At 37.7% G+C, this 27,532-nt stretch overlaps 1 protein-coding gene across 6 annotated transcripts in view; it reads left to right on the top strand.

Annotated features, from left to right (window-relative positions):
• rtkna (rhotekin a) overlaps positions 1-22,426 on the top strand; it is a 277,698-nt gene extending 255,272 nt beyond the window's left edge. For 5 of the 6 annotated variants that reach the window (XM_028804655.2, XM_028804654.2, XM_028804656.2 and 2 more), the window contains exons 11-12: positions 1,686-1,790; positions 18,751-22,426. In XM_028804655.2, coding sequence (XP_028660488.1) covers positions 1,686-1,790; positions 18,751-19,274 — 629 coding nt within the window. In that variant the 3' untranslated portion in view covers positions 19,275-22,426. Of the gene's footprint in view, positions 1-1,685; positions 1,791-14,137; positions 14,238-18,750 lie in introns of all 6 variants that reach the window. The other variant, XM_028804658.2, reaches the window with a different exon arrangement.
• The last annotated feature ends 5,106 nt before the right edge of the window (positions 22,427-27,532 follow it).

Below are 27,532 nucleotides of genomic sequence, written 5' to 3'. Positions count from 1 at the left end.
TTAGAGTATTATAATATACTATAATAAATATTATAATGTATATATATAATATTTATGGAGCATCCTACACCTACTGTCAGCTAGGAGTACAAGTTCACATTTAAAAATGAATGATTTTGCAATTTTAGCCACAAAGTGATATTCATCATAACGATTTTTGCCTTGGAAATCATTATGACACTTTGTAGTTTTCTGATACCAACAATAATGCTTTAACACAAAGATAATATTAATATTCAAAGAATATGAAGAAAAACTTAAAAGGATAGTGCACTAAGCTGCATGTAATTTTTGTCACTTCACAGCAACATCAAACATAATACTGCTGTGAGCCCAAGGTGGAAAGATTGAGACACACATTGGATGAGAGTTAAGTCCAATAATGGGCATGTTTGTTTATGAGTGATCCACAGTTGTGCTTTTAGAAGAATCACCTTCCCACTGTTATGGCCACAGGAAACACATTGTAAAGTAACAGTTACTAAAACTAGGCATGACTATAAGTCATAATTACTCTTCTAGTGTCCCCAAACCGTCTTCCTCTATAACATGCCATGTCTTTCTTCATGATCTCACCTTATCTTCTGTGAGGCTTTATTTATCCAATGCCCTAGGACTGTCTGCTTCCCTTCTTGAACCATCTGGGGTTTGTAAACTGTAATTCAAATGTTCCAGGGAGTCGTAGATTGCAGAACTCAGCACACCTGTGTGACATTTCTTTGAAACTCCATCTAGCGTCACTTATTATCAGGATACAGTTTGCATCTATGACCACCTTTGTATTGATACTGTGATTCTGCTTGTGATTCACATATGTGTGCTCATCCACACTTGAGGCAATGATCTTTATGTATGTGTCAGTTTGCATGAATGTAGCATACTTCAAAATTACCCCACATGGAATGTTGTGGAAATGTATAATCTGGGTATTATCTCACACATTGTAAGGGAATTCAAAGCTTGGTACAAAATTTGAAAAATCACTTGTTGTGACATACCCAAATCATCACTATTACAATGTTGCATTTTATACTTCGTGTTACCAACACTTTCATTTCTGTAAATAGTGCATGGCTTCTCAATGTAAATGGAGCGATTATGTGACATACAATATTTGTTTCAAATATTATTCCATCTCTGTCAAATCGATGTTGTCTTGAGTTTTCTAAATATTCCACCTTTCCCTTGATCTGCGTGCTGATCTCTGTCTGAATACCATCTTTTGGCAGCTCCTAGTGAGTTAGGACAGCTCACAAGCTTTCCTAAATCCTGTTGAAGTTAGGAGTAGTTTCTTAAATTAGGAAAAATAATAAAATGCTTTTACTACTTCTCCTAAGAATAGGACCAAATTTGCATCATTTTGAGATTTTTTTAGCCAGTTAGAACCATTTTCATACTTTGAGACACTTGATAAATACGGGCACAGAATGCATTAAAAAAGTAAAACTTGCATGTAGTTATATATTTTATTTTCCAAATTAATGCTAAAAGGACATAGTACTGTGTTGATTTTGAGAAGCTGAAATATGAAAATTAATTCATTTTAGTCTCTTTAAATGTGTGGATTAACAACTAGCAGAAGTGTGAGCAGGGTTTAGAATTTTTTTACTGATTACTACTTGCTTGGATAATTGTACTTAATATTAATGGGCAATTATTAATATGCTTCAAAACACCACCAACAGGTCAGTGGAAGCAGTGCTGTGATGAGATAATGAAAATTGAGACACCATCACCCCGGAAGCCCATTACAATGCTTTCCAAACAGGGATCTTTGTACCATGAAATGGGTAAGAATGTCTGTTTAGATTTCAAAGCCATTGTGCATGCATATTTTTTAATTCTTGAGCAAACGGCCTTTATTTTATGTCAGGTGATCAGTATATATATATATATATATATATATATATATATATATATATATATATATATATATATATATATATATATATAATATTTTAAAGAGTGTAAAACATGATCAGCCATATTAATATTACCAAATATGCATGCCATGTTTGTGAATATCTGTTAAAGTGACCATCTGTATATATGCAAGTAGTTTGCAGGGAACATACAGGTACAGTCACCCTTATAGTCAACCTGAATAATAGAGAGAAGCCAATCAACTTTATTTTTAAGAACTTTTTATTGATAAATAATGCACTAAACATATTTTTAACTTTTTAACTTAAACCTCCTAAGTGGATATACAAAACAAGTTATTAGTTGTTCATCAAGATCATTAGATAAATGTACAATCTGATTTTCTTTACATTTAAGAGCACTGAATGTTAAGACTCTCATTAATCAGTATTCAACTGATATTATGTTACATTGTATTTTCGGGTAGACCTTTTTTATACAGTATATTTATTAATATATTTCTTTTTTGGTCAAGGTCACTGTCTTTTATTCTTCAGAATAAAACTGAGCCATCAGTTTTCATTTATCTTTATAAATGTATACAGTTCTCTTTGCCTTTAAATTGTATTGTGTTATATAACAATAAATTGAATTTCACTGAAGCCTGAAAGGAAGAAAGTGAGTCTTGCTTTTAAATGTCACTTCTTTCAAATTCAACATTCTGTTTATAACTTATATTTTTATACTAGAAGACATATTATCTTAGGCAAGGGTTTTTGAACAGTCTTAATACCTGCATATATTTCGTTGGTTTCATCTTGTAGGCTATTGCTGAATTCTGCTTTAAGGTTTTTGTTTATTCCATTTCTGCAGTCAGTCTGCAAATTTACAATTAGCCAGTAATGTGAAACATTATAGAAGGTAATGCATTAAAGTACTAATCATTAAGCCATAAAAGAGTACTTTCACATGTTAACTTGCTACTGTTTTTATATTTGAGTTTCAGACATTATTCTAACATCTGTCTATATATAAAATTCAACGTCTGTTTGTCTGTATGTCTGTCCGCTTTTCATGAGAGAACTACATAACGGATTTAGGGTTTTTTTTCTATGATTTGCTTGAACATTACGGTTGATTTTGCGACCTCTCTCATTGCGCTTGGTATCATAGTTTGCTTGCGGTACCAATTTATTTGTGTGAATCTGACAGAAACGCAGCAGGCCGAGGGGAGGGGTTGGGCCCTCCTCACTCACGCGTCAGCCTCGGGACGTATGTTACATCCACTTAGCTAGCAAACGAGATAACCACTTAGTGGATTTACAGGCAGATTATGTTTTTTTGTAGTATTTGCTTGAACATTCCAGTTGATTTTGCAACTTCTCTCATCGCGCTAACAATCATAGTTCGCTTGCAGGAGCGATATATTTGTGCTAACCCAAGACAGAGACTGTGGGCTTAGGGGAGGGGGATGCATGACATCAGGAGTTGGAAGTCAGTCTACCTCTGTGTTTTAGAGCATAACTTGCCTCCGCTTAGCTAGTGATACCTTTTTGTTTATTGATTTTTAAAGTTTGTCCTGTTTCACTACTACATGCGCAGAGCCATAGGGAACAGCTAGTTTTTAATAAGCATCATCACAAAATATTACTGTATATAAAAATGTTGACAGTGGGAATACTTGTTTTGAGATGTTTCAGTCCATCACAGTAGAATTCCTTTGTAAAAAGAAAATAAACAGCCTCATTAAAGAGACTGAAAACACTTCTGTATTTTTACTAAATGTCACACATACAATAAAGTCTTATTAAACCTGTATTACAAGTGTAGATATAAAATAAGCTGCAGTTTTATTTGATTTAGAGTGACAAAAAACAGAAATCACTCAATGGCCATGTTCAGTAGACTAAAGCAATTTTCAATGGCAGAGACAACATCAAAACAAAATAATCTCAAACCATCTTAATTGAGCATGAAGTCAGTGGAGACTGGCATTCATCCTGGCATCATTGGAAGACTAGAACCAGCCCCTTATATAATAGTGTGTCCGTTCATAGCATGGTCATTCATGCATGCTGTCATACTGACAATTCCTTGCTATTTTCAATAAGCGTAATAATAATTATAATTCTTTACATTTATATAGTGCTTTTCTCACTACTCGAAGTGCATTTCATAGTGAGTGGGGAGTCACTTCAACCACCACTAATGTGTAGCACCCAACTGGATGATGTGACAGCTGCCATTTTTTCACCAGTACACTCACCACACCATTAGGTGGTGTAGTGGTGAGAGAGAAAGAGAGAAAGAATTAGAGATATAGTGATACTCCCTACTCTTTATGAAGGATGCCAAGGGATCTTTTATGACCACAGAGATTTAGGACCTCGGTTTTATGTCTCATCCAAGGGACTGTGCCATTTTTACAACACAGTGTCCCCCTCACTGCACTCTGGGGCATTGGGATCCACATTCAGACCACAGGGTATGCACCCCTGCTCGGCTTATCAGCACTTCTTCCAGCAACACAAGCTCTCCCATCCAGGTACTGGCTGGGCCCAAACATGTTTAGCTTCATTTAGATGACCTCTCCTGAAGTGCATGTGGCATGGCTACTAGCCTAAAAGTCACTTAACTGTTTACTAAAAAGTGTTTGGATAATTTCTCCTTAATTTCATAGGGCCCTTGCCAGTGGGCCAATAATGTGGAATAAGAAATGGAGACGAGTACCATGACAAGATCTCTGGGAGCACACTCACAGATCGTTGTACCACAGTTTAAGATTTGGGCCTGTGTTGATTGGCCTGATTTTACCAAATCAATCTCATAATTGCACAATATAGTCAAGGATATTTGTGGAAGGGAGTGCCTCATTTTCCCAACCTTCTTTTAAAATATCCAACAATTCATGGGGTTGTCACCCATATAACAGTTGAAAAGGTGAAAAACCCATAGAGGTTTGTGGGACTTCCTGGTATGCTAAGAGCACGAGGGGTATTAACTGATCCCAGTTTTTGTCATCCTTACTGACAACCTTACTAAGCATTTGTTTCAGTGTCTGATTAAACTGCCTGACTAGACAATCAGTTTGAGGATGGTATACTGAGGTCTTGAGGTGCTTGATGTGGGGTAATTTGGTGACCTCCCTGAATGTCTCTGAGGTTAACGGCGTTCCTTGGTCCTTTAGGACTTCTTTAGGGATGTTGGATAAAGACTCCTACAAGTTCCCTGGCAATTTTTTTGGAATTGGCCTGTCTCAATGGGATCACCTCTGTATATTGTTTGGCATAATCCATGAGGACCAGAATGTATTTATGGCCTCGGGCACAGGGTTCGAGAGAACCTACTGTATCCACCCCAGTACACTTGAAAGGTATATCTGTCAGTGGAATTGGAATAAGAGGACATAGCCTTTCCTAGGAATCTGTTACAGTTGACAATCTAGATAGCAAATGCAATAGCAACGGACCTCCTCATTAATTCACCGCCAGTAAAACCTAAGTGTTATCCTTTCAAGTATTTTATCGGTGCCAAGATGGCCACCCAAGGGTTGGGCATGTGCTAACTCACACACTTGTAGCCAGTAAGGTTTAGATACAAGTAGCAACAACCTCATCTCATCCTCATGTTCTGACACATGATATAATAAGTCCTTTTCAAGCACAAAGTGGAATCCTGATGGTATGGATTGGGCAGTTGTGATGATGCGGGTTCGGCTCCATGCTCCCATCCGCTGTTCGGGAGCCCTTGAACCCAACACCGTCGGTAATGTTACCGATGAGCTAGACAGTGAGGCAACAACATAGCAAGGGGATGATGAAAAAGTGCAAAGTGCTTTTATTTAAAAATCCTACAAAACAGTGTTCAAAATAAAGAGTGCAGTGTTTCAAAATCTTCTTCATTAAATAAATAATCCATTAAAACGAAAGTGACAGGTTTAAAAAAACAGTATTACAATCCTTTAAAATCAAAGTTAAAACATTGCTGGAAGCAGTACTTTAAAACAATGACAAGCCCGGTGCTTCTTTTACACTAGCGTCTCACCTGCTTCTCCCGTTTGGGCCCTGCAACAGGCGAGACGCTCTCTCTGCAGCTGACCTTCTCTGTGCCTGCTTCTGCTGTCAGTCGCCTTACCGATCCTTGGCTCCGGTTGTCTCCTCCTGACAGTGACTTGGGATTCCCCAACGACCAAGGCTCTCAACCTGGGGACACCACGTCCCAAGTCCCGACTCCCCCTGCCTTCCGCGGCCTTACGCGGAGAGTCACCCACCTTCCGGTCACTTCCACCCTTCAAAGTAATATCTACGGTAGCGACCACATCTACTACTCCCCCAGGTGTCAGCCAAACAGCCAGGCTGCCTGCTCAGCTGCCACGAGCCTGTTCTCGCTCGCTTGTTCTCCCGCACCGGCTTTCTCTCTCTCCTCACTGCTTCCTTTCTTTCTCCTCCACAACCTTCGTTCTCTTCTCTTTTTTTTTTCCTCCCCTTTTAACCGTCTCGGGCTTCTCTTTATAGTGAACATGGCAGCTGTGGCAATCAACAGTTCCCGAGAACAATTACCACAGCAGTACGTTGATTTTTGACTAGGATTATTGTATTCTTGGCAAACTTGATGGAGTCATCATTCCACTGTTCTCTTTTAAAGGAGGCCGGTGTTTAATGAAACTGGAATTGAAGTTCAGGTGTGACCTCCCTGGGTGAAGTTATTGCCAGCGTCAGCTCACTCCTGACCTCACTAGAGGTATTGGGGCAAGTCGGCATGACGTCACTCAGGTCATATGGTGTGCCCACATGATCCCTTTCTTGAGCCGGCATTAAACATGGCATGGAGTCACCTTGAGATGAGGTGAACCACCAGGTGTGTTAGTTGCTGTTCTTTATTTACTCCAGTACCAGTCCTGTCCCAATATAACTGGAGGAGGAGGATTGCACATGACTGCAACCCATAGAAAGCGAGTCCTCCCCAAAAGGGTGATTATACAGGAAGCAGACCTGTACCATTGAGTTTCCACATGGATATATGTTAGATTGGTTTTTATCGTTACCCATTGTCTCAGAAGCACAAAACAGTGAGCAACAATTGAAATGTTACTCCCAGAATCAATAAGTTCCATTCACCATCACCACCACCACACCTTTATAGGTGATTGATAAGGAGTTAGTGAGAGCACAATACCTTTCTCCCCATGCTCAAATACTGTCCATCGGCTCTTCGAGGCTTGAACAGTTGGGGAAGATGTGTCCTATTTCTCTGCATTTGTAGCAGTGAAGAGAAGGTGCTAATTCCTTTCTTCTAGCCCCTGAATCTATGTTGCATCATGTAGAATCTGATTTAGTGACACATCCTGTTCTGGTGTTTAGGATGATCAGTGGTCCATTTCAGACTTTGTTGGATCGTTTAGTGCCACTCAAAGGTGTCCGTGAGGGTCCCCATATTTTTCCAGGCCTGTCGATGGACTGGCTGGGTGAGAGGTTCGGGGAGGGGGTTTCCACTGTTTTTTTTGGAGTCATTGATCTCTGGTCTCAGCCAATGGCCCATCATGCCCCACAAGTCACATACCACTCCAAAGTGTTATAATCCGAGGCGGCTGGCACATTAAGGTCGTAATAAGCCCTCTGATCTCTCCCTGTAAGGAATGGCACTAGTATATGTGCCCGCTTCATCTGCTCCCAGTGATGATGGGTTGCTGTTCATTGAAAGACCCAAAAATATGTTTCATTGTCAACTTTTGGCTGAAGAGGTAATAGTACCTGGGATGGACCGAAGGCTTTGTCTTGCTGCAATGCAGTTTGGGCTAGATTCCATGCCTCTGCCTCTGTAAGCTGGGTCTGTTGTTCCCTGACTTGTACCCGGAGCACCTGAATAATGGCAAGGAGGTGAAATACATATTATACAAGAGGAAGAGATAATTAAACATAGTTATGCAAAGTACAGTAAGAGAAGCTAAACAAAAGTCCTATCTCCACAGCTGCTAATCCCCTGCCTTACAGATGGGACATGTCCATATACCAAGTACCGCTAAGCACTTACATTCTTGTCTCACAAATATGAGCTCTGTTATTTTCACTACAGAGTCCTGCCCCTAACTCAGTCCTCAACCTAGCTGATTTACAAAAGCTTTGTAAGTTTTCTGCCAGGAGTCAATATTGTGGACAGATGTGACTCCACATTTCCTATGGAACACAGTTAGAACTCACTGTAGTGGTTCCTGAGCATCATCTGTCCAATAAGGGTTTGTTATCTCTGGCAGCTGCTTATCTGCCTACTCCTTAAAATAGATGACAAGATCTATCTCTTCCAAGTCAGACACCATGTGCTCCTCCTGCCAATCGTTCCTGATCAAGCCTTTAAATTGTAACCTGTTTCCATATTTGACAACTAGTGGATGACCCTTTGCTATCATATGCCATCCAGAAGACTGTATGGCCTCATACAAATCAACCATTGCTCAGTGTCCTTTTCTTTTAATAGACATTCAAGAATTGCTGATCTGTCCTAAGTTACATTCTTTCTAGTGTCCTTAATAATACTGCATTTTGCCCTCCTAGGCCTCACTTCTGTCTTCTGATCTGATGTCCTTACCCACCGTCCCTTTTAACATGCAGATTGTCACCATCCCCTAATAGTCCCTGCCTTCCCATACTAGTATCTTATTATTAACTCCCTACCAATGCTGTCTTTTTGTATACTTTTTCTGAAGGACTTAACTCTGCCTAGTGCTGTCCTAAAGCTATACTTGCCCCTGCAAGCATGTTGCCTGCTTGGCACTCCCTCACAATACGGTAGCCACAGTATGAGGGTGGATTAATGATTGTATCTTAAACAATGTTGCATGACTAGCAATACCAGAAATTTTAGCATGATTATATAATAGTAAAATAATTAGCTTTTAGGTGTAATTTAATTGCAGTAACATCCTTCATATATGCTTGTAACCTTTTTAGAGGTAAAATGGGCTGTGCAATTGAAAGGTGTACTGAAGCAGTAATTTTGATTATATATGTACATTACATTCTGCTTTATGTGGCTGAGGAATATTGTTATTGTGTGTAAGAATTAATACGTTCAGCAAGGTTATTTGGAAATAAACTTTTCAGACGTCAGTAGGTTAAATTGAGGACCTTTTATATTGCTCAAAAACATAACAACAAACTTAAGAACAGCTGTTGTAAAGTGTAATGAAGAGGTTGTGTTTCCAGTGTGAACCAGAAATAAGGGTAGCACGGTGGCGCAGTGGTAGCATTGCTGCCTCGCAGTAAGGAGACCTGGGTTCGCTTCCCAGGTCCTCCCTGCGTGTAGTTTGCATGTTCTCCCCGTGTCTGTGTGGGTTTCCTCCCACGGTCCAAAGACATGCAGGTTAGGTGCATTGGCGTTCCTAAATTGTTCCTAGTTTGTGGTGTCCTGCTGGGGGTTTGTTCCTGCCTTGCGCCCTGTGCTGGCTGGGATTGGCTCCAGCAGACCCCTGTGACCCTGTGTTAGGATGTAGTGGGTTGGACAATGACTGACTGACTGACCAATAGAAATAAAAAGTTAACCATTGCCAAACCCAGAACTTATTTTTTTCTTCCCACATCCCAAATAATGTGCTTTAATTTGACATTAACCCGATATGAATGAGTGTAGGTGTTTGCATGAGTGTGCCCTGCGATGGTTTGGTACCTTATCCAGTGTTCTTTAGAACGTTAGAACAATCTACACAAGAACAGGCAATTCAGCCCAACAAAGCTCGCCAGCTCTATCCACTTAATTCTTCCAAAATAACATCAAGCCAAGTTTAGAAAGTCTCTATTGTCTAACATACTATTTAATAGCTTATTCCATGTGTCTGTGGTTCTCTGTGTAAAGAAAAATGCCTTAATGTTTTTGCAGAATTTACCCTTAATAAGTTTCCAATTGTGTGTCGATATTCTTGATGAACTCATTTTAAAGTAACAGTTTCGATCCAGTGTACTAATTTTCTTCATAATTTTCGATATTCTTGATGAACTCATTTTATAGTAACAGTTTCGATCCAGTGTACTAATTTTCTTCATAATTTTAAACACTTCAATCATGTCTCCTCTTAAACTTCTTTTGCTTAAACTGAAAAGCTCAGTTGTTTTAATCTTTCCTTATATTTTATCCCCTGTAGCCCTGGAATCAGGCTAGTCACTCTTTTCTGGACTTTGCCTAGCACTGCCATGTCCTTTTTGTAGGCCAGAAACCAAAACTGCACACAGTTCTCCAGGTGAGGTGTAACCAGTGCACTATAAAACTTCAGGATAACCTCCTTGGACTTGTACTCTACACATTGTACTCCTGCCTAATGTACTACTATGTTAGACTTTGGTTCATGATTTCTCTAAATAATTTGCATTAAGTTATTTCAGTAAATGGGTGGATGAAAATGTATAACTAGCTTTTTCTTCCTATGCATTAGTCATGAATCGTCATGCAAATTAGTTTGAAGGTTTTCACTTTTTTGTCGTGTTTTTGTTCCTCCATCTTTATATCAATCATAAATATTACATTTTAGGAATTCTGGCCTGTAAAATGTTAAGAATTTATTATATAAACAGTTCAAACATTGAACCTGAAATAACACCTTTATTGCTTCACACTTCCTATCTCAACTCTATTTCATTTAATTTAAATAGTTCAGAAGAACTAAAATAAATACTCCAAATTTAAACAGCAACAATTTGGTGTTCAAGTTAAATTAACCTTTAATACTAGGATTTTATACACTTAAATTTAACTTGTTTCCATGTTTACTTGACAATAAAAATCACACTGTAAGGAAAATGTTTTAAAGTGAATTAGTGATTTCTTTAGATCCTCTCCGACATTCCGTCACTACCTTCTGTAAACTTGCAATTTGTAAGCTTTGGTCATAGATGCCATTCTGCAAAATGCAAAGGCCTAATTATTAAATAACAGAAAAAAAATTATATTGATAAATGAGAAAGTAAATGTTAGTGAATTTAACTGCATATAACCTTCTTAATTTATTGTATTCTTGAACAGCTTTAAAGATTTTTTGTGCCGTCATTTGCTTACAGTCTTCAGTGGTTATTGTCACATGACAAAACACTTTATTTTTGAATATTCCAGTGACAGGATAATTTGTCCCTTTTGTAAGCATGTCATCACATAAACCACATGTGCTGTGTACCATCTTTTATTGTATACTACATATTTACTTCAGCTTCTTGAGTACTTATTTTAATAGATTGATTTATTTAATAGGTCCCAACCCCCCCAGTAGCCATGTGTTCAAAGATCAGTGGGTGGATTGATGAATAAAAAGGTGTGACCTGTGGACAGACTGAGATAGCCAGCAGGAATAGTTGGGGAACCAGCCAGACTGTTTAATCATCTGTGTTTGCCAAATAAAAAAATTAACGAAAAGCACATTTTACTGCTTCAGCATTTCTCAAGTCCTATAAAATTCATGGCCAAATCGGCCAGCTTCAAAAAAATACACCACAAGGTTTGTTAATCATCTCTTTTCTTGTTTGGTTCCAAAATAAGTTGCCATCCCCCGGGGGCTGCTCATTTTTATAGTGTCCAGACTGTTAGGCATCGTTCTGGATCTGCCTGACAACTGTGGAAGGGAAAGAAGACAGTGTTAGTGGCAGCACCCCCTCTCATCATCCCCAGGTGCACATGTGACAAAGGATATATGGATAATTTTATAATTTCATTTTCGGACTCACTTAATCCAGATCTGGGTTGTGGGGGGTTCTATAGCCTATCCCAGTAAGCATAGGGTGCAGGGCGGGAACAAACCCTAAACAGAGCTCCAGTAGATTGCAGGGCGACACCACCCACATACACACTAGAGCTAGCTTAGCATTGTCAATTCACCTAAGTTGCATATCTTTGGATGGTGGCAGGAAAACGGAGTACCCAAGCAAGCAACGGGGAGAACATGCAAATTTCACACAGGGAGGACCATGGAAGCAAACCCTGGTGCTCTTACTGCAAGACAGCAGCGCTAGTACTGCACCACCCTGCCATCCTAATTTTTTAATTATTCTATTCCATTCAACATGTACAATTATAAGATAAATACCCTGTGCTAACATTTTGGAAATTTTTAGACAGTTCTGATAGTTCTGTTTTTTCATTCCCTTCTTTTCATTCATGTTTTTTCATTTTATTTCATTTTGCTTCAGCAATTGTTTTAAGAAGTTTTCACTAATTGGGTAGATATATTTATTAATATAGATTTAAACGCAAGTGTCCTATTGAGAAACAATCTTTGTTTCTTTGTGTTTATTAAATGATTCTTTGTGAAAGCGAATCACTACTTACAATTACATTGAATAAAAATAATAATCTTCAGACTGTTAAGAATCATAAATGTAATGCACCTTGTTGAGCAAAACTTGAAGCAACATTCACTGCAAAAATCATATTTTTTTATATCTTACTTTTAATCTCATGTTTTCATGCAGAACAAGCATTGAACAATTTTTGATATATCACAATGTAATGGTGACCCGTACAGTCCAATGACAAAAGATGTGAAAAACATCCATACAACAAAGAAAAAAATTCTTTCTTCAATTCAATCTTCAATTCAAACGCACAGTGTTATGGGAAGGCATCTTTCCTGTTTATGTTGTACACTGAGTTTCTGGGAACTGCATGCATTTTGCTCATTTTGAACATTTGAATGCGTAAGAGACATGTATTATGTGACATGAGATATGCAAGAATTTTTTTCCTTATTTGCTGTTAAACATTGAGTCACTGTTGCGTTCCTTACTATTATATACTATTTTCTGTTATTCTCCATAAAAACATGAGCTTAAAAAACAAACAAAAAAATATCTGTCATTAAACTTTATTTAGTTTTTTAGCAATTCTAGGTTTATCCCAGTTACACTTGTTGGAATTGCAAACAATGAAATGAAATGCAGATTCAGTGCTGTTTTATTTTTACAAAGCAATACATTCTAGGGGCGGCACGGTGGCGCAGTGGGTAGCGCTGCTGCCTCGCAGTTGGGACATCTGGGGACCTGGGTTCGATTCCCGGGTCCTCCCTGTGTGGAGTTTGCATGTTCTCCCCGTGTCTGCGTGGGTTTCCTCCGGGCGCTCCGGTTTCCTCCCACAGTCCAAAGACATGCAGGTTAGGTGGATTGGCGATTCTACATTGGCCCTAGTGTGTGCTTGGTGTGTGGGTGTGTTTGTGTGTGTCTTGCGGTGGGTTGGCACCCTGCCCAGGATTGGTTCCCTGCCTTGTGCCCTGTGTTGGCTGGGATTGGCTCCAGCAGACCCCCGTGACCCTGTGTTCGGATTCAGCGGGTTGGAAAATGGATGGATGGAATACATTCTACTTTAGAAATATTATAATATCATTTATTTGAAAGAGTTTACTAACATGAGTGTACATCAGTTCTTTATTTTTGTTAACTGATATTTGTTATTATGTGTTTTACTGTAAATTGTCATCAATATCAAGGTGTATGCAAGATTTGTGATATCATCCAAGTAATGTAACACACAGTCCTACACAATATCATGCATGCATCTGTAAAACTGAACTCAAAATTCATGTTTATGACTGAAATCTAGCAAAGGTTTCAATATTTAATGGTGAGCGTATGCCCCGCTCCCCCATTCAAGGAAAAAAAAAACTGCCTCTGACAGGTGTTTGCCTTCACAGTCGATCTTATTCCATTGCTTTTTGTGTTAAATTGAAACTTGAATTTTGTAAAGTCAATGTGAAACATATGACATTGCAGCATTTATCCTCCTATGACTACACAGAAGTAAGTATTAGCATCATCCACATGTTGAATACATTATAATACATTGCTAAGCTTATTTTATGCTTTATGGTCTTTTTTATGGCTTATTACTGTAACAAATTGAATTTGGATTTATCACGTGGCTTTTTCCCTATTTATATGTTGGTCCATGGCAAATCAAAAGTCACGTTTATTGTGGAATGCTTATAAAAAGCATTCACTTTCACTGACAGTGTCCTACCATTAGTAAGCAGTGAATCCAAAAGACATATAATAATGTGTCCTTAGAGTAATTGAAAAAATTCAAGCTGTCCTGAGTGGTAAGTTGCCTTTCTCTTCATGTTAATATTTATAGTCAATAAATGTCTTGTAGATAATATTCCCTAGGAGTAAATTGTCCTACTCTGTGTTTACTCTGTTCTTGCTCTTTGTCTTGTCTGCACTTATAATTGTGTGACTCCTTCTAACAAGCACTTTGACTCTCTTTCCCTTCCTGCCTCACTTCTTGTCCTGCATTCTACTGGTTCACTCAGCCTCTTCTCTTCCTGCCTCTTCTTGTGAGGGTCTGCTTCTCCAGGATAATGCAGTGTCTGCTGAAATCCGAGCTCTGCTTTCCTCCTATTACAATGACAGGTGAAGTACTGCAGTGCATGAAGACCTGTGCCAAGCTCTTTCAGGGTCTTCATTTTATGAAAACATTTAGTGAAAACAGTGTTTAAACTCTGTGTGTCAGTCTGGCTCTTTATTTCTATTCCCCTTTAGCTGACATTAATGTGAAAAATGAACTCATACTGTAGCCTTAAAGGATACTTTACTTAATTATATGCCAATGAATGTGGATTTGAAATGGTCTCATGCATCTTTATAGAGACTAAAAGCACTATCCGTCATTCTGAAGAAGTTCAATTCATCTCTATTCATTTTACTGTGTTTTTCAGACTTTGAAATAGTTTAAAAATGTCATAGTTAAAAAAATACTAGGTCAATGTTTTAATATAGAAATGTCTAGTGTAAGTGTTCATTTTTATGTAAGGATGAGCACACGTATTCTCTCTAACTACAGGAAGCAGACTTAAGCAGATGGAAGCAGAAGAAATGTGATTGGTTTTTTAATGATTTAGGGACTGGTGGGTGATTTGTAAATGTTGCGTTTCCGTACAACATGCGAGTTTGGAAGCTGACAGACCAACAGATTTAAAATTTGGTTAAGTTCTAAGCATTGTAAGTGAATACAGGTAAATGGGAATTGAAAGGAACCTAAATATTAAGGGCAAGTACAAACAGACCTCACAGCAGTGGAAAACCACCTGTCAACTGGGAGGTGCACAATTTTTGTGCATTAATTACAAAGAAAACAAAACTAAATATAAAAGATTAATGACAACTGCCTCATACTATCAGTTTCTCTTGTTTTGTTATTCTTTTTTTACATAAACTGAATGGTTCAATAAGTCAGGTTTGCTGTGTAAATACATGTTCACAGTCAAGTGTAACAATTTCCTGAAAGCACAGATGCAGTACACCATATTTTAAAATATACATATGCCTGTATATATGCACTGATCAGTCACAACATTCAAACCACCTGCCTAGTATTGTATTACCCACCTCACACTGCCAAAACAACTCTGACCTATCGAGGAATGCCCAATGCATCTGAAGTTATCAGGCCAAAGACTTTAGCAGCAGATACTTTAACTACTGTAATTTGCGAGATAGAGCCTCCATGGATCAGACTTGTTTTTCTAGCTCAAGCCTCAGATACTTGAACAGATTGAGGTCTGTGAGATTTACAAGCCAAGTCAGCATCTTGAACTCTTTGTCATGTTCCTCAAACCATTCCTGAACAATGCAGTGTGGCAGGGCACAATATCCTGAGGTCACTGCCATCAAGGAAAATTATTGTTGTTGTATGTGGTCTGCATCAATCTTTAGGTAATGTTACTTGTCAAAGTAACATCTACATGAATGCTAGGTGCCAAGGTTTCCCAGAGCATCGCACTGCCCCTGTCAGTTTGTCTTCTTCACATGGCATGTACTTCCTGCAGTTATCTGTTCCTCATCTGTTTTAATCTAAATTAAAATGTGATTCATCTGACCAGGCCTCCTTCTTGTGTTGCTCTGTGGTCCAGTTGTGATGCTCACATGTCCATTGTAGGTGCTTTTAGCAGTGGACATGGGTCAGCATGGGCACTCTGACCAGCCTGTGGCTATGCAGCCCCACACGCAGCAAGATGTAATGCATTTTGTTTTCTGAAACTTTTCTCTCATGCCCCGCATTGTTTTTTAGCAATTTCTGCTATAATAGATCTTCTATGGGTTTTGACCAGATGGGATAACTTTGGGCAAGCATGACCCTTTTGCCAGTTCACCAGTTGTCCTTTCTTGGACCACTTTTTGTAGGTACTAGCCACTGCATTATTTTACTTAATTATAGACCTACATCTGTTTTTTTGTGTTATCGTTTAATATGGTCTTGATTTGGAGATAAAGCATAATGCCAGTACTTTGGCTATAAATTGTGATCTTTTTCTTGTGGCACACTGTCCATTTAATTTCACTTTGCTCATGTTTAGAACTCTTCAGTGTGTTCTTTAGATTTAAAAATACAAAACATTGAAAAAATACTCAAGTGTGCAACATTTGTAAGCATCAAAATAATCTATCCATAAATTGATAATATCTTGATATATTTATTATTTCAGTTAACTCATGTTAAATGCATGGCTTATTTAAAGAACACTCTATTTCAATATTTTTTTCATGATTTTGTCCATCTTTCATGCACTGTATTTGTTTCAGGACCGTCTCAGCAGTAAGGAGAATGTACCATGATGCACATTTATCAAAAGCACAGTTGTAGCCACACACACACACATACACACACACGCACACACACAAAGAGTTTGATTGCTTTTTTTTCCCAGACTGTGTCTTTTGTGACATGTCAATTGCTGTTTTGGCCCATATCTGCAGGTGTTTCGCTGATTAAGACAATATTTAAGTTAGCTGTTTTAACATACAAATTCTTAAGTTGTTCAAGCACTTGGAATCACTCATGTGCCACTAAGTGTCTTGCCCTTCCCATGTTGTTGAGGTTTGCAATTGTGGGATAAATAACATATGCAGTACGCTTTAAGAAGATTTTGCCCATCCTTGTGATAAATGTGTTCAGTTTTCTTACATATTTAATCTTTTATAACATATCAACAGGCAGAAGTTTGTAGAGTCCCAAAGTACCACATTACTTGATACTTTCAGTGGTTTTGTGTCAATGGTTTTGTTTGCAAAGAAAACTTTCTAACGTTTACGCAAAATCTACCCATAACCAGCTTTCATCTGTACACCATTTTTTTTGTTGAAAATCTTATTTTAAATTAAGTGCTTGCATCAACCATACTAATAAATTTCATGGTTCAGAATACATTGAGCATTTCTCCTGTTTGTCTCTGTCACCTTAAGTTGAATTGATTCATTTTATTTATGTAAGGAACGCTATGGTTAGACTATATAATATGCTTCTGGGACAGTATCTTCAGTGCTATTTGTAGTTCTAGCTATCTTAGTACAAAAAAAAAAAAAAAAAACATAGAAACTGTGCAAACACATGCAACCAAGTGCATCCTATGAATGAAGGTGATGACTTTCTCTGACACAGTAGGGGAATTAATCCTCTTTAGACTTGACGAGTTAAGGTTGGAACCTAATCTTGTCAACAATGTGTGCCTAATTTTAAGATTTTGTTTTAAGGTATGTTTGTTTGCAGTGTTATTTTATGTGCAGAAAGTATTAGTATCATAATGTTTTCTTTGTTGCCTTTATGCTTTTTACGGGTGACACCATCTTCTTACGTTTTGCCATAGGTACAGCCACTTTGTTGTTGGCAACTGCACCTGTTGTTGGTCACTTGATTTTCTGATGGCAAAACACTTACTGACATTGCAGCAACACTATTTAATAATATCAGTGTGCATTTATAATGCATCCAAATAATGATTTTTTTTTTCAAAAACCATAAGCAACTTTATAACTGGAAAACAATATCAGCATGCTCAGGACCTGTTTTGTTACTTCAACTCTGATTTTTAGCCATTCATTTATGATTAAAAATCTAAACAAAACCTAAATAACAGTGGCCTTTCCTTGTCCAACATGTTTTGTTAAGTTTTGGTAGTCATTTAGTTCTTGAAGTTAAATAAACTCTTGTCTGGTGGTTGTGTTAGGTTATGCATAGTGATAATTTAGGCTCTATTATAGTAGATTTTCAATTTTATTTATGTGACAACATGTTTTACCACAGTGGGGGGAAATGAGAAATGTAAGGGAAACTCATATAAAAAATGGCAAAGTGATTTTTAATTCTAAAGGTCTGGAGATGACAAGATTGAATCATGATTAAGAAACCAGCCAAATTCACTGTCATAAATACCTAAAAGCCTTGCACCAAATCCCAATAAACTTTCCTAAATCAGAGTCAAAGGGAGTGCCTAGTTCTTTGTCATGAAACACTAAACCAACACCTAACATTTCAAAATATGAAAGTGGTATCATCACACTCTCTAAATAACAGGTCGCCGTCTCATAATAATAGCTCAGAAAATGGCATCACGCATAGAAAATAAAATGTCGGTAAACAAAATTAACAAAGTGAATAACATTAAAGGAAATAATTAAATTTTTCTGTTTGTATGGAGTTCTAAACCTCACATGAAAGTTATTTGAAAAAATAGAAGAATTAATTTATTAAGAAATTGAAAAAATTCACATATCCTAACTCTTTAAATATTGGTGGATTATGCAAGCTCCGTATAGAAGATTTCTCAAACCTGAATTAAGTCAGGGATCTATCAGTTAATTGTATTACTACTGTATGTTAGCACCTATCTAGGAGGCCTTGATTTTATGGGTCCCTCCTCAAAGTTTATGCAGTAGCATTAATCTCATAGCCTAATGGTTTACACAGCAGAAATGTAAAAAAAAAGGCATTAGAAAACGTGTGAAATCCATGTCAATATTGGCCACATATAATGAAAGTCATCAACAGCTCAAGTAAAGAAATGATTTACGTTGTGGTATATTTTTATATTTGAGTATTAGGTTATAAAGGTATCTGACAAGAGGAAATAATTATATTTTTCTCTTCCAGTTATTGACCCATCTGATGATATTGGCACAGTGACAGACATCTTGACCCAGCGGATGCAGCAGTTCGACTTGCACAGAGAACTGGGGTCTGCTCCTGACTGGATGGTTCTCTTCAATGAATCCCGCCTACCTCCTGGGGCATGCCATGGAAATGCACCACTTTCTTCAGATGCCAGTATGACTTCTGACAGTGACAGTGCATACAGCGCAAGCCCTTGCATGCACCACCCTTGGCGGACACACCGGCAGGATGCTACTTTGAGTAATGGAAGAATACGACCTCGTACTCTCTCTCTGGATGCCAAACTCAGCACACTGAAGAGTCGTATGGCAGTTCTCCATGAGCCATCAAAGAGACCACATGTAGAGCTTTCCTGCAGCAGCTCCAGTACCAGCTCCAGTGAAGGCAACAGAACTCCAGAGTCAGAAATCGCTCCTTTTTCACAATCATCAAGTAGCAGGCAGAGTCTTCGTAACATCCGAGCCAAACTGGATCCCAGAAACTGGTTGCAAACACAGGTGTAACCCAGAAAAAGAACATGTAGTCATGATCAAAGATTGGGTGTCATTGAAAAAGTTTTCATTATAGCCTATGGAGTGTTATTGTACTTATGGCAAACACTTTCCATGCATGACCAAAGGAGAGAGAGAACGATGCCTTGATAGCCTACAGAAAAGCAACAAAAAAAAAAAAAAACAGAAAAACTTGGTAACTGTCTTCCTTTCTTCATTATGGTGACGTACCCTTGAACTCATCTCTATCCAAGTTAAAGTAATAACATGCTTTTTAAGTCCATCCCAGCATGTTTTAACTGTCATGCCTTTCCAGGTTAACTTCCAATAAAGGGAACGTAATGTTAGAGCAATGGATTTGTTATTACTAATAATTTTCCACCATGTTTTACTTAACTGAGTTAAGAAATGGAGGAGAGTGGAAATCACATTTTGTACGGGACAACAGTGTTCAAGGCTTTAGCATCTCGGTGCAAACATCTCAATTTTTTCTTAATATTAAATCTAACTATCTAACACATGACTTGTCAGCATCACCACAGATAATCTGAAGTGAAAAGGTATTCCTCATCCTAAATAATGTCTTTGTTCAGTTGCCACTCTGTTGTCTGTTTCTGTAATGGATTTGCATCATAAATGGCCAGAGGTTCTGATTTTTCTTTTACATTTTCTTTTTCTAATTGGAAGACTGAGTCGGATTGCATTCAATTGTGAAAAAAATTATCTAGTAAATTCAGTGTTACTATAAAATATTTTTTAAAAATATTGAAGACAAAGTTGTGTTTTTCCACAACTTATAGCTATAACAGGAATAGTGGAGTTCTGCTACCATGCTGATGAGAATGATGTTGTGTGAATTTGATAACTTAATGTTTTTTCCATTACTTTTGGCTCAGAAAGAATTTAGTCCTTTGCAGGGTCTCAGGGAACTGGCCATTCTGAGAGATGGATTGGGTGCAAAACAGGAACCAACCCTGCTTGCTATTCAAACCATTCGCTAACAAACAGACAAGTCATCTACATAGCGGTTTTATGTTGGCAAGCAACTTAACCTACATATCCTTGACATACTGTTTTTATTAGAAGAAACTGAAGTACAGTACATGGATAAAAACGTGTTATGGGAGAATGTGCAAACAACAGAAAGATGGGAGCTGAGTCTCGTAATGAACATGAGGTGTGAAGGAGCTGAACTAACCTATATGCCAAAATCACACCATTCCAATAAAATGATACTACAAGAGAATAAGACCATCAAATATCTCACAAGATTCCCCCTTTATTAATTATATGGGGATGTCATTATTAAATTGTGTGAATCAAACAATACCCTTCTTTGTACATCAGTAGATTTCTGAATGAGTTTTTTTCTTTTAATATTACTGATGGTAAGCTACATTTTTCCCTGCATGTGTTTTATTATCACTCCAAACTCTTGCATCACCCTTTTAATTTACTGTACATATTTGTTTAGAATTGCCAGATTAAAAAAAAATCCTGAAATAACTTATTATAGTAAAATCAGAACCTCTTCATTTGCAGTGCTTAGGATTGCAGTTTCTTTCCTCAATTACATATATGAGACACCATTTAAAGGTTTTATCCCCTTTCAAAAAAAGCCATTAATTGATGTTCTGGTTTGACAGAAATATTTACTAAGCAAAAGAAAAATGTTAACACCAAAACACTTTGTAATCCTACTGATCATTCTTCTTTATTGTCCCACTTCAACATATTCTCTAGTGTATGAAGTTTAAACAGGTTCAGTCATTTCAAGTCAGTTTCAAGTTTTTTTTCCTTTTTTAAGCTGATAAACATAATTAAAATGTATGTCTGTAGAGGTTTAGTTATGATGAGATTAACTCATATGGTAAATATCTGCTGCGCAGTCACTGTATACACAGTTAAATATCAGTGGCCAGTCTCCTTCATCTGTAAACATCTTTTTGTACAATCTGTGGCCTTCAGTTATGGTTAAAATATGCAGAAGATGCCTTCTCCTGAGTATTCTAAGTATTTTAAGGATGTTTATCACCCATAGCTGCAAGAAATATTTAATGGCAATTCTTTTTCACACTTAAGCTTTTATAAAGTGAAGCCTCTCTTCATTTATAAGCATTTATAAAACATGGTTCCTACTATCCATCCATCCATTATCCGACCCGCTATATCCTAACTACAGGGTCATGGGGGTCTGCTGGAGCTAATCCAGGCCAACACAGGGTGCAAGGCAGGAAACACACCCCGGGCGGGGCGGCAGCTCACCACAGTGGTTCCTACTAGTACTTACATATTTTTCTTCTCAATACTCTGTTCCGCTAATCCCTTTTGTTTAATTGTAAAAATTATTTATATATATGCTCTCTTTCAAAGTTGAGTATAAATTATCTACTGAAATCTTGTATGCACATTTTCTAGGAAATGCTGGAAACTGACCATTATGTGGATAGGCTCGCAAGTGAATTATGGTTATGAACCTCCTCTTCCTGAAAGCAGTGGATATGGTTCTGGATGTGTGCTTTAAGCAAAATTCCAGACTTATCCCAGTTCTCTTCTTCACTTTCCTGTTTCTACAGTTAAACAATTTCAATCAATTGTATTTTTTGCAGTACATCCCAATGAAATGTAAATGGTGGAGCTACTTCACCCTACTGCTGCTTGGCTGTAGACCCCTTCCTAAGATTTCACCCAGCACTCCAAAGCATTTTCTGGATTTTTAGTGAGAATGAACACATATCGCTCGCTACCTGTTATGAGCCCTGAGCTCTTCTAGATTAATGGCAAAACTTACTCAAGGAAAAGCCTCCTACCGGTTCTAATGGCTGCTTGGCAGTTTAAGTATGAGTAACCAGAAGTTCTCTACTAGTGTTACTAAACCCTAAGGGTGTCTTGCTGTTACACAACATTTTTGTTACTGTAAAATTTTGTAATGTAATGTTTTGCAGATTGGCATTGTTTGAAGTATTTTTCATTATTGGTTTGTTATAAATACAGTATATATATATATATATATAATTTTAAGAAGAAAGTCTATTAGTGTTCTGGAAGATATGCAAGATTTAACACCCACACATGCATGCCAGAGAGGTATATTGACAAGATAAAGTGAATTATAACATGAAACATTTAACCAAAATAAACAAATTTCTGACACAGTGTTAATACTTCTATTGGTTTTTTTGTTTTGTTTTTTGGTTTCTTGCTATGTCAAAGAAATCAGTTTTTCGCCCAGAAATTGACAGCCTGAACCTAGTCCAGGGCTATGGGATATCAGAGGATGATGATTGTGGCTTTCATGTTGTGCGAAAAGGTAGGAGGAGCACTCGTCCTTCACAAGGCACACTGACTCAAATACCCATTCAAGGCTGGCCTCTGAAACTATGAGGCAGCAAGTCTCACCACTGCATCCCTGTGCTGCTTCATGACAAACTGTAAAAGAAAAAACTTTAATGGGAATGTGCTGATTAAGAAATTCTGTGTGAGTACAGCAAATTTCAGAGTCTAATGAGAATTTGATTCATAAATGCCTAAAATTATTAGAAAGAAAATAAAAAAATACATGCAATCTGTAGCCAAGGCCCAATAAACACCACAGTCCAGCTAGATAAAAATGCATTGCCCTCCAAGTCCTAGATGGAGTGAGTTAAAGAACATAATGGCTAATTTGTTTAAAGGAATTGGTATTTTACAATGGGTCATAGTGGAAGGTTAAAAAAAGGCTGGTGGTTGAAGCAATCCATCTTCATTTCATTTCTATCATAAAACTGGTGCATCTAAAGTTATTCTTTCACAATATTGACACACCCCATACACTCTTCAGTTACTTTTCATTTTATCTCATCCCAAACCAAGGGACCTGAAGTCCAGCATGTTTACGTAGCCCCCCACCACCTTTCTTTTCAAAGAACAATTACTGTGACAAAACAGTAGCATTTCCATGTAGAAATTGTGAACACCTACTGAACAACATCATCCTACATTCATTTTGTGATTCATCCATTTAAACAAAACAAAGTTTCTACAAAGTTTAAATCTTACAAAAAACAGTTTATACACAGTATATGGGGAGACTAGCTAGCTGCTCTGGTTAGTATATGAAATTGTCATTGTGGTTGGTTCTCTTGGCTGTACGTGTGTATGCATGTACCGCATGAACTTTCCAATTTAGCAATGGAGCTTCAAGACCTCTTATTCTTAACATTAAAATGAGGACTGCCTTATTTGTTTGATGTTTTTTTTTGTTTTTTTTAATTGTGTGTTTGCACATTGTGTTTGAGCTTTTCCTAGTTAAGGCTATGCAGCAATTCTTAAAGGTTTCCACAATAATATGGAAAAAGTTCAACATCAGAAATGCATCAATCACAAGACATCATGTTGATCTTCACCCACCACTGATGAGGACTACCAGACAGTAATTACCAAGGAAGCCTTATGCCTTCTCCTTCTACAATGTAAAAAAGAAGACAGCAGTATGATATCCCTGTTTTAAAGCACAGTTTTTTCAATTGGTTTGTTGGCCTTGTGCTGTCCTGTAAAAAGCGATAGTTAACAGTGCTACTGGGCAGCCATAGAGTCTTCTGTACGAGATGTGCAGTATATGTTGTAGTCTGCATTGTTTCTGTGTTATTCACCTCAAATATGTTCAATTCTAACAGGTGTTGCTGTTCCCATTAGAACGTTAGAATTAATTCAAATTAGAATTAAGGCAAATCATAACAGAATTTTCTTAGATGTGTGTCTATGTGTCTAACTTAACTTACCTAACTAATAATATCTGTGACTCTTTTTGCTAATGAATAGCAAAATAGGCACGTTAACACACCTTTAACATCACAAAAAATACACCAGGCTTCAGCATTCCATTATTTTCTTGTATTTCACTTTGCATCTGTTATGATTCTCTTTCAAAAATTTTTTCTGCTTCCTGATGTTGTTTTTTTTATAGTGATGTTAGGATTCTTAATTTGACTTAATTCATTTTTGCTTTTCTGCAGGTTCTTTTTGGAAGTAATAGTATTTCTGATATTTCGTGATACTCTGTTTTTCATATTGGGGATAGCCATGTTTTTAATGGGTTGGTATCAAACACCATTAAGGTGAAAATCGATAAACCCAATAACATGGAAATAACACACAGACCATACACACTGCATGACTTGAGCTGAACAGTGTTCATCCAATGGTAACTGGGTGTTGCCTAGTGTTTGCCAGTCAGCAGGAGGCCTGAAAACAATTTTAAAAAGTGGTTTTCTACATACATTTCTGGGGCCATATGTTTAAAGTGTGCTTATGCTCAGAAACGTCCATAAACCATTTCCTACACAAAAGTCAATATTTATAAAACACAAACATGGCAAAAAAAATTGACAATGTTATGACAAACAGACTTTGTTAGTGTTGACATTTTTGTGGTCAATCAAGTGCACTAGCAATTCCAGGATCCAGCCCGAACCCACAGTTCCCTCATACACACATCCCCTGCTCTCTGATGTAATATATGTATAATTATGTACTGAAAACTCTGCCTCACAAGGAGGATGTGGAAGCCCCCAGAACCACACAGTACCGGCAATTATTTCTTCCACTTCAAGCACTGGCTGAAAGAATATAAAGTATGACAAAGAATTGGGGATGAAGAGCCACTATCTTTCTGTGTATCTTCAGACTGGAGTTAAAATCGTTAAGTTTAGTGTCACCTTTTCATTATTCAATAAATCAGTTCCTTTTCAAGTTCTGAGTTATTTAGATAGGTTTAATAAATTACTGTACTTTAACTAATACTGTATTCATAGGTAGATGAAGAACTTATTTCAGGTGCTGTAATTCTTTCACGGTTAACATAGATTGTGGTTTAATGCTAGTATTATTCATTTTCTTTTTATAGTTACTTTTCTTTTGGTAATTTCATTTTATTGTTAATCTAGTAAGAGATGGCCTTTAGTTTGTTTAACTTAGTTGTGTGGTGTTATTACTAAGGTTTTAAAAGAGGCAATTGTATTTATTGTATACCAGTTAACTTAGTCCCCAAAGACACTAGAGTGTTCTGTCATGTGTACATTTTCTACTTGCTTCAAATTACTATGGCTACCTTTAATGTGGAAATGGTACTGGGGTTTGATGACTTAGAAAAGTTCAACATGAAAGTGCAAACATGCAATTAAAAATTAATTAAGGAAAACAACAACAGGTCCTCTATTTAATAAGGAGGGTGACTTTTACGTCTCATTGCTAAACTGACAGGGTTAGACTCTCACACAAGTGTTTAGAGAACACTGCAGGACTAACTTCATGCCAAATAGGAGCAGAAGAAAAGAAAACAAAGTTCAGTAGCAGATGAAGTATTCCTCTGCAAGTAAGAGCCAACAGAGGGGCTGCCCAAGGGTGGTGTGACATGCAGCTGTGACTAATGTATTGGAAATCACTCTCTAAAGGCAACAGCTTGGCTGTATGGTAAACGTCAAATTAGATTTTCCTAATGAACTGGTATGTAGAGACAGACATATCAGGACAGATGGAACTAAGCAAATAGCATTGCTAAGAGATTTTTAACAAAAGATTTACAGGAGAACCATTGAGCCATGACATATGAGCTTGTTCTGTCCATTTTTGAAACCAGGAAGCTTGGAAGCTCTCTTGAAGGACTGGTAATTTAAAAGTCATTTAGAGCTTCAGATACACTAGGATCACTTGAGGTGTTTTTGACCTAATTGTCCTGTATAAATAGGGACCCCCAAGCAACTCTAGATATTGGATTTAATGTCAATATTGTAGTAACTCTTAAGTAATGGGAGATGCAAAACTTTAGACAGAGGCATAGAGGGAGAAAGAATAGGAAGTGCAAAAAGCAGGAAAGAGGAGAAACCACTCCACCTAACATGTTGAGTGAAATCCAACACATGTAAGCCAATACATGTACTGTAGGTATGTTGCAGATTTGCAATTGTTTTGGAGTTATTTCAGATGTAATAGACACCTAATGATCTCTATGGTCTCTTGTACAAGGTGTTTTCATGTACTTATTGAATATTACTTAATTTTTGTTTGAACTATTTACATTTTTTCTAAAGCTCAAATCTTATCATTGAAAGTGTTTTTTGTAACAAAATTATAAATTAATAAATAATGAACAAAAATGGCAGTGATGCTTGTGAAAAAAGACAGGAAACGGTGAAGCAACAGGACTTGTAATCCATGATAAAAAAATAATAATTAATACTTGAGCATAAATTCTTCACTAGTAGTGATGAGCTTTGTGAGTTCAGCAAAATCACAGAAATGTTTAGGAACTTTATATATAGTTCAAAAACATTAAAGGAACACTTTTTAATCAGAGTATAGCATCAAGTCAATGAAAATTCTGGGATATTGATCTGGTCAGTTAAGTAACAGAGGGGGTTGTTAATCAGTTTCAGCTGCTTTGGTGTTAATGAAATTAACAACATGTGCCCTAGAGGGGCAACAAGGAGATGACCCCCAAAACAGGAATGGTTTAACGGGTGGAGGCCACTGACATTTTCCCCTCCTCATCTTTTCTGACTGTTTTTTCACTAGTTTTGCATTTGGCTATGGTCAGTGTCACTACTGGTAGCATGAGGCGATACCTGGATCCTACAGAGGTTGCACAGTGTAATCCAAATTCTCCAGGATGGCACATCAATACATGCCATTGCCAGAAGGGTTGCTGTGTCTCCCAGCACAGTCTCTAGGGCATGGAGGAGATTCCAGGAGACAGGCAGTTTACTCTAGGAGAGTTGGACAGGGCCGTAGAAGGTCCTTAACCCATCAGCAGGACCGGTATCTGCTCCTTTGAGCAAGGAGGAACAGGATGAGCCTGCCCTACAAAATGACCTCCAGCTGGCCACTGATGTGAATATCTCTGACCAAACAATCAGAAAGAGACTTCATGAGGGTGGCCTGAGGGCTTGACTTCCTCTAGTGGGCCCTGTGTTCACTGCCTGGCACTGTGGAGCTCGATTGGCATTTGCCATAGAATACCAGAATTGGCAGGTTCACCACTGGTGCACTTTGCTTTTCACAGATGAAAGCGGGTTCACCCTGAGCACATGTGACAGACGTGAAAGGGTCTGGAGAAGCCATGGAGAACGCTATGCTGCCTATAACATCGTTCAGCATGACTGGTTAGGTGATGGATCAATGATGGTCTGAGGAGGCATATTCATGGAGGGATGCACAAACCTCTACAGGCTAAACAATGACACCTTGACTACCATTAGGTATCGGGATGAAATCCTTGGACTCATTGTCAGACC

Source organism: Erpetoichthys calabaricus, chromosome 7, assembly GCF_900747795.2.
Source record: "Erpetoichthys calabaricus chromosome 7, fErpCal1.3, whole genome shotgun sequence".
NCBI classification, from domain to species: domain Eukaryota; kingdom Metazoa; phylum Chordata; class Cladistia; order Polypteriformes; family Polypteridae; genus Erpetoichthys; species Erpetoichthys calabaricus.
Note: the sequence above shows the minus strand (reverse complement) of the source record. Positions and strands in the feature narration are given on the sequence as shown.